Source organism: Apis dorsata, unplaced genomic scaffold (assembly GCF_000469605.1).
Source record: "Apis dorsata unplaced genomic scaffold, Apis dorsata 1.3 scaffold_1187, whole genome shotgun sequence".
NCBI classification, from domain to species: Eukaryota; Metazoa; Arthropoda; class Insecta; order Hymenoptera; family Apidae; genus Apis; species Apis dorsata.
In genome coordinates, this window is record NW_006264284.1 from 150,714 (window position 1) to 159,475 (window position 8,762).

The following is an 8,762-nucleotide window of genomic DNA, read 5'->3' on the forward strand; positions in this document are numbered from 1 at the left end:
AAATTTTATAGAGATAGACACAATCTAATTCATTTATTTTGAGTACAGAAAAATGATAAAACTTCAAATTTCTCGAACATTTTTAACTAAAGAGGGCAAAATGTAACTCGTTGTGAAATCATATAATCATATAATCTGTGAAACGTGATATAATACAACGGTAAAAATTTTTTATTTTCGATTTTTTAAAATTTTTTTTAAAACTTTTATAAAACGTAATTTTAAAATTTCTTTAATTAAAATAATATCAAACATGATATAACTTAAATCATATATAAATATTTTTTACTTTTTAAGTATACAAATATAATCTAAAATATATATCTTGTTCGATTTTATTTTATATTAAAATCGTATAAAGAAACCTTACTAATATGTTAGCAAAAATTTTATTTAGAGAAACCAAAAAAAAAATTTCACCATTGCAATATTGTTTTATTTATATGTTTTCTTTGAACGGTTTCTCGATTTTTTTTTCACTTTCATTCGCTGTTCTTTTATTTGACAAAGAAAGTAAATAAATTTCAAATTTCGGTCGCATCAAAAATAAAAATCAATATCTTTGTTGGATAACTACAAAATTTTTTTTAAATACTTACTTTGTTTCTACTTAAGCAAGCATTTCATCCTACACCTTTGAAAAGAAAATTTATATCTTGTCTCTCTAATCATTTATCATCGAATAGATTTGACTTAACTTACCTGTAGGTAATGAAGGCAAAGACTAGAGCCACCAGAGACAAGCTTCCTCCTAAAACTACAATGAGACTCAAGACACCATCTTGATCGAACGAGCTACCCATTCCCGTCGAAATTCCATTAGTAAGTCCGCCATTCGATTGAGGAAACCCATGGATCGCTCCTGTATAAAGTGTCTCCATTTCTTCGTTACTCTCACATCTACGATAATATAGAAATATAATATTTTTATTACTTCTATTTCTCATTTCTTTTAGAATAATTAACAATAAGATACAAATAATTATTCTATACACGGTGCATATGTATATTAACATTATACTATTGTAATATTTAATCTGTTTTAAGTATAAATAAATGATTAAATAATTAAAATGTTGTCATAAAAATAAGATATAGGTATAAAGATATAAGTAATTTCTATTTCAATAATTTACAGTAACTAATTTTGTCAAAAATATTTTGAATGATTGTAAAATAAAAAATATAAAATCCATCATTTTGACGAGTTTGATTATCTAGTGTTAAATATACAGATATTATATATATATTAAATATACAAATAATATGATAATATATATGATATAATAATATATTTTGGGATATATACTTTGGAAAGTCAAACACAAAAATTGCTATATTTTTTTTTATATTATTAAATTATAATTCTAAGTTATAATTCTTTCTATAATTGAAATTAAATGAAGTAAAATAAAGGAAAATAGAGATCATTTTGTCTTTGTTCCTATTATATTCCTACCTCGCTTTATCTAATGCAAATTAATAAATTACTTATAACTTAAATAAATAATCTGAATCAACATTTTTATATTTATTTTGAGAGTCGAATAATACTTCATGAATAATACTCTACATATATATTCTTTTTCTATTTTAAGAATATATGTATACATGCGTAAATAACTATCGCAGGTTTGACAATGAAATGCGCCAATTCTTTATGAAATGTTTTGTGAATTGTTAATAACTTTTTTTCAATTTTCTCGCTTCACTGGATTGTGAAAGACGAGAAAAAAAAATATTTCTTATAAATGAGATAGAAAAATCATATTTTAATGCATAATTTAAAAACATGTGGATATTTTAAAAAAATAAAATGAAAATAAATTCACACTGCTTAAGCGAGCAAAAAGTACAATTAACGAAATACTATTATATATATGTATATTAACATTTTCGATAAAAATTAAAGTTATATATTAAAATTAAATTAAAAATTTGAAAGATGAATGGAGAAAAAAATCACAAAATTACAGATTTTCAATTACAGAATATATCGAATTGTAGCGTATATTTTGAACTATAACGTATTTTGAATTAGTTTGAATCTATTTTTATTTCTCGTTTTATAATACGAATTCACATAACACAAAATAGAGAAATTATATGTATCTACATATGATAATATAAATATATATGTATTGTAACATTAATCACTTTTCACTCCTAATTATAATATAATTTTGTCGAATAAGGATAATTGAGGATAAAAGGAGGATAAAGGAAATAATTGAGGAAAATATTAAAGAAATAGAAGAGATAACTGAAAAGCAACATCTTTTCTCGGATGTTGATTCTTCAATATAATCTATCTATATGGAATAAAGGGTTTTGATTTATGATTTCTATAGGGAGCGGCACACGAATACACGAAATGTCAATTAGGATTTATGATCAATATCCTGTGCACACTAAGTAACTCGTACATTATTCGTATTACGTTTTACATACATAACTTAAGGATATATCTCGTGGATTAATAAACATTGGATATTTGCATAAAAGTAACGTATTATATTATCACAATTAACTATTATAAAAGATACGTTATATTATTCGATAAGAAGAAATAAAATGTTATATATAATGAATATTATATAATTATATATAATGAATTCAAAAAGTTTCAGAATTAATTTTATTATTAGAAAATGTATTACGATTATTTCTGTTACAAAATGAAATAATGAAACTAATTTAATGTGAAATTTTTTCCGTTTTCTATCATTTCCTTATCTAATTTTAAATCCAATGATGGATTTAGCAAAATGAGGGCGATAAAATACAAAAGTCAAATTAAATTTTATTTATTTATTTTTTTTAATATATTAATAACACAGAGAATGTAAATGTAATACGAAATAAAATATATAAAAAAAATCTAGAAACATCGAATAAAAAAAAATTTTAAGATCTCGAGTATGGAAAATTATCATTTCGCAAGAATTTTTCATATTATTATTTATTACATTTATTTATTTGTAATATGAATATTGTTTTATATATTCATTTTGAAATATCAATAAATTTATAAACCAAAAGAATAAAAAAATAATATAATTGTTAATATAATAAAAATAAGAATTAAAAAAATTCTTTAAAAAATGTTAAAACAAAAAATTAAAATTTCAAAACATTGCTACATTACAAAAATTAATTTTATAGAAACACACTAAATCTGAAAATTTAAACAATGAAAATCTTTTTCATTATTAAAAATAATATTATATAATTATATTATACAATTTTGATCATGGTAAAATTAGCTCTTTCTACTCGAAATTTATCTTTTTTTCTAAAATTAAAAATAGTCATGATAGATATAATATATATAACATAAGCCATATATATATATATATAAACATAAGCTATAAATGGAAGCTATTAGAGAAAAGTAATAATAATTTTAAATTATATTAAGAAAAAAGAATTTTTCAGATATTTTCAACAATTTTATAAATATCATCAAGAGTCCATAAATTAAAAAGAATAGAATTAGGATATTTTTAACTATTTTTGTGTCTTTGCATTAAAATTGTTTAAAAAAGAACTCTTATTTATAGATAGAAAAATTATTATTATTATTATATCTTATAAATTATTTATATTTTTTTATCTTAATTTATTTATTTATTATTTACACAAGTTCAAAGAAAAGAATTTCATTCTTTATACGTAAAAGTTATTTTTATAAACAATTTTAATATAGAGGCACAATAATATATAGAGGAGAAAATAATAATAATAATATGAAACTCGATTCATAATTAATATTAGTTGAATAAATACTATTAAAATAAATTATATAACTATTAAAATATTACTTTTCTTTTTTATTCTTTATAGATATATTAACATATATATATTATATTACAGTATACAAGTATATCGAGATATATTATATATATAAATATATATATATTATTATATAAATATATTTTTATATTATTATTTTATACATATAAAAATTATCATTATATATTAATAATAAAAATAATAATACTAAATTTTTTAAATATCATAGTTAAATATATTCACGTAAATAAACTAAATTAAATTTTTTCAAATAATCAAGAATCAAAATTACATATTATCTATACAAATAAAGAAAAAAATGTATTTTTTTAAATGAAGATAAAATTTTCTAATTAAATATTTGAAATTCTTAGATAAAAAATGAATAATAAGCATATTAAATTTAAGGATAATTTAAATTAATTTTCGAAAAAATAATAAAAAATCAATTTCATTTAGAGAAATAAAAATAAGGTTATATTAAACATAATAAAATTTTATTTATCATTAAGATTTTTCTCTAAATAGCATTCGAAAAATTTTTTGAATGCATTTTTAAAATATATGTTAAAACATAATGTGTAACGTATAAATAATAATTTGAAATTAAAATAAAACGAGACTAATATTTTTTTCAGTCAGGATTGATAAAGAAAATTGAATTTGCGATGGAGTCTCGCGTATCAGGGAGAGGCAAATTGAAACAGGCCTGGTAATTTCCTATAAAGAGGTGAATCAAAATGGCGTTCGACACCGCCAGCCACAAATTGCGGCCTTCCTTTACAAAAGTTGCCAGTAATAGTGAACATTTGTAACTACGTATAATCGTTATTATTAATCAATAGTAATATAGAGAAAAAAGATAAATATTATCAAGTATAAATCCAATGTAACATTTTCATTGAATTTTAATATTTTTTATATTATTAAACGTATGCTTCATAACCAAAAATTGATCAAAAATTTGTAAAAATCATTTAAATTTTTTCTTGAAAAATGTTTCAAAACAAAATAAAAAAAAAAATGTAACGATGAAAGAAAAATAATTTTTTTTTTTTTAATTTTTTCAATTTCGATAAATATTCCATTGATATGTTGTTAAAGATTTGTCAATAAAATTTAATAGGATCGATTAACATTTAAAAAAATGTTTCGTTAATGTATAAAAGGATTGCAATGATTTCGAAAATTCTATGTTTCGCATATAATTTTCTATTCCCATACGAATTCGAAATTTAAATATAGAGACTTTATCGTTTCTATTTCTAATTTGATTCACAAAAACAAAATAAATTCTAGATCACCGATATATGTTTTTCTCTCCATTTAATGTTTTTATCATATTTAAATCACGATTATTTGCGAACTTTATAAATATTAACTTTTAAATTTATTTCATATTATTTTAATACTAAAGTAAATAATAAAAAATATATGAATCAAAGAATAATAAACAGATAAAAAGAAAGAATAATAAACTGAAATTCCTTATTTTTTTTTAAAAATGCAATATATTCAAATTTAATAAATAAAATCTTATAATCATAATAAATAAATATATAAATAATTATAACAAATGTTTGCTCAACATAGATATTTTGACATACGTAATTTACAATCATTTATTATTATCATTATCTTATCATTAGATTTACATTTTACATTTTTTCTCTAAGATATATTTAATATTTTTTTTATAATAATATTTTTATAATTAATATTTCTCTTAGTTAATATTGAACTTTACTGAATATTGAAATTAATTATATAAATTAAATATTATAATTTTTAATTTTAAATTTAATTTTATATTTAATTTTAATTCAATATTGTTAATATTGTAATTCAATATTCATAACTATTAAAAAATTATAATAATAAAAACTTACCTCACGAGGTAGAGAAATAATAGTTAATTCGATGAAAAAGATTCGAAAGATGTTGCGCGAATCCATGGATCATTTCATGTTTTCTTGAACGAACCACGTGACAGTGAACACGTGTTCTAAGGACGCGGATCATATATCCTTTCGAATTAACGGATGTCTTTAAAAGAAAAAGAGTTGAAGAAGTAGATCATGTTATTTGATATTTGAAACTTGCGCTTACACTGTATATGTAGTAACATCTTTAAGAATGTGTTCGTATGCTTGAATATCAGTCAATTGATCTTTTTTCACTCGCAAAAACTAGATATATACACGATCGCTTTTTTTTACTCATGAAGCCAATACACGCGATCACCGTTATTGCACCTGTCAACACTACTTTTTATCGTCCTTTCTCTCTTTTTCTTTCTCTCTCTTTTCTTATTAACATCTTACGTTTTTATAGTACATCGAAAAAAAATCTCGCGAAATAATAGATATTATCAAAGAAGTTGCATTTTCTTTTGCAAGACATCGTATTCGTTTGATAACTAATCATCATTCACATATCAAAATATTTAATCCAATGAAATAAATATAATATTTTATATATCAATAATATCAATAATGATTATTATTGATTTAGCATATTAATAAATATAAAATAATATTCTATAATATTCTATAAAATGAAGAATGTTAACGTGTTATAAAATCATATCCTTATTGTTTGAAATTGAATAAAATAAATACTGATTACGTCCGTTTGAAATATAGGTTTTTTATATTAAAAAAAACACTTTTTCTTGTTGTAAAAAATATTAAAAGTAAACAAATAAACGTCATTTAAAAGAATACATTGAAATAATTAACACAACGTGATCCTCAACACTGATATTTAACGAAAAATTACGAAGCAATAAAATACGTACGAACTCGTCGAGCAACGGCGCCGAACTGCAATGAAATTTGTTCGCGCTCAAGTCCTTCGCGCATCCTATGTTGCGCATATATCTAAAGAATTAATAGAAAATAAATGTATTTCAAGATTTTTAATATTATGATAATTGATTTATTTTTATTAAGAAAATTGTAGAAAATATAAAAATATCAAGAATAAAAAAAATAATAATGTAAGGATGGAGTTTATAAATAGAAATATAAAAAACAAATTCTTTATTTTAATTTTCATACATACGAAAAGTTAAAATTTTTCGTTAACTATAAAATACGCATTCACTGGATAAATGCAACAATAAACGTCAAACATGGAAATAAGTCAATAATATTAAATTTAAAAATATGTAAAAATTTAAATTCATGCATATGTACAGATATAATAACTAATACTTTAACCATAAAAGTAGCAAATAATATTGCTAAATGTCAAACCAATCAAGTTATAAATTTGAGATTCATCGCATTCTTATACAGAATTAATGAGTTTTATACATTCAAAGTTAACTAAAATTTGTTATAGATTTACAATTATATGGTAATAACAATTTCCGAAATTAGTGTGAAACACACATCTCTTTCGTCATTAAATTAATTAATGTACAATAATTTACATTCATATATGCACAAGAATTGTATAATTTACATAGTATATTAGCCTATGAAGAAGTTAAAAATATAAATGGTTAAAAGAATATCAGTCTATAGAATTATAATTATCGCAAAACTCTATTTCGTTATATGTTTCAGCTATCCAACCAAGTAAATATTTTACTTTTTCTGTTGTTTCATCCGATGCTTTGAAATCAGTTATAACTTCCATTAAACATTTTGATAAACGTTTTAGTATGGGCTATAAAAAATACAAAAATTAATAATTAAATATAGAAACGATATTTATCGCAGTATTATAATAATAAAATATTTACCACAGGCCAATTTTGCCTAAATAAAGCTACACATTGATCACTAAAATTGTCAATATCTAAAACGTTTTTTTTTATCAATTTATTAATAAATTTTCCAAACACTATCCAAACTTCTTCTTTTTCTGGTTGAGCTAATAGCATAACGTTTCTAGAACTAAGTATTCTATTTATTGATGAATCCAATTCCAAAGCTTTATAACGATTCATTGCCCATACTTTAATAAATTTTTCTTGAACTTTTAAAGTAAACAAATCACTTCGATAAGAAACTATAAATAAAAAAGAAATTAATATACAATTTATAATGAATTATAGTTATATTAATATAATTTAATATTAATATTTTTTACCTAAAAATAAAGCAAAATCTATACTAAGAGAGTATAAAACTTTTTCTGGCCCCACAACTAAATCAGCTCTTTCATTTAAAGTCTGATATAAGTTATCCAATACAGTTAATATCATCGTTATTGTTAAAGAATCACCACTATTATCAAGTATAATCCATATAAATTCCTATAAAAATTTTAATATAAAAAATAATATTTTCATATTAATAATAATTGTGTTAATAATAATTCGTGTTATTATAATATTATGCAATGAAAAGTCAAATATAAAAATAATTACTCTTAAATTATCAGTGATAGTTGTTGGACTCATAGCATTTGGATTATGTTTTTTTTCTTCAATTGGATGTAACGGTGCATTGTTTTTTAAAAATCTATTTAATTCAAGTTCCATATCTTTTATAAATAATGATCCACCCACTATATGTGATTGTATCCATTGATGTATACGTTCCATAGCTAGTCTCGTAGCAATTTTAGTACACATTTCCTTCACGGATGTCAAAGAATCTTCTGCTAAGAGAGACTCCATACATTTAGTTACCCGTAATTCACAAATTCCCGGTATAGATGCTTCACATTGATCTTTCAATTCTTTAGACATATTTGTAGCTAAAGTATTCATATGAGTTGATACAAATGCCTAAATGAAATAACATAATAGAATTAATTTTTATATAATTTTGATTATTCTTAATCAATACAGGTCATTATTTTTTATAAAAAAAATATTAAGCTATTTATATTTTATTATAATATTATGTGTATGTGTGCGTGCGTGCGTGCGTGCGTGCGTGCGTGCGTGTGTGTGCGTTATATATGTATTATATATAATATATATATATATATAATTATATATAATA

At 21.3% G+C, this 8,762-nt stretch overlaps 2 protein-coding genes and 1 long non-coding RNA gene across 6 annotated transcripts in view; 1 reads left to right on the forward strand and 2 right to left on the reverse strand.

The window, feature by feature from the left end:
* Positions 1–4,631, forward strand: part of LOC102676024 — a 26,756-nt gene extending 22,125 nt beyond the window's left edge. The window contains exon 3 of the long non-coding RNA XR_004151699.1: positions 4,434–4,631. This is a non-coding gene — a long non-coding RNA (uncharacterized LOC102676024). The remainder of the gene's footprint in view (positions 1–4,433) is intronic.
* Positions 1–6,349, reverse strand: part of LOC102676123 (cadherin EGF LAG seven-pass G-type receptor 1-like) — a 154,115-nt gene extending 147,766 nt beyond the window's left edge. The window contains exons 1-3 of one of the 3 annotated variants that reach the window (XM_031514805.1): positions 5,905–6,349; positions 5,685–5,841; positions 703–900 (exon numbers count right to left, since the gene is read on the reverse strand). In XM_031514805.1, the coding sequence (XP_031370665.1) occupies positions 703–881 (179 nt within the window). In that variant the 5' untranslated portion in view covers positions 882–900; positions 5,685–5,841; positions 5,905–6,349. Of the gene's footprint in view, positions 1–702; positions 901–5,684 lie in introns of all 3 variants that reach the window. The other 2 variants (XM_031514804.1, XM_031514806.1) reach the window with 2 other exon arrangements.
* Positions 6,350–6,822: 473 nt separating this feature from the next.
* The window catches only part of LOC102675888 (codanin-1), a 5,510-nt gene continuing 3,570 nt past the window's right edge, over positions 6,823–8,762 (reverse strand). For both annotated transcript variants that reach the window (XM_006624983.2, XM_031514803.1), the window contains exons 7-10: positions 8,180–8,542; positions 7,900–8,065; positions 7,550–7,818; positions 6,823–7,473 (exon numbers count right to left, since the gene is read on the reverse strand). In XM_006624983.2, coding sequence (XP_006625046.1) covers positions 7,318–7,473; positions 7,550–7,818; positions 7,900–8,065; positions 8,180–8,542 — 954 coding nt within the window. In that variant the 3' untranslated portion in view covers positions 6,823–7,317. The remainder of the gene's footprint in view (positions 7,474–7,549; positions 7,819–7,899; positions 8,066–8,179; positions 8,543–8,762) is intronic.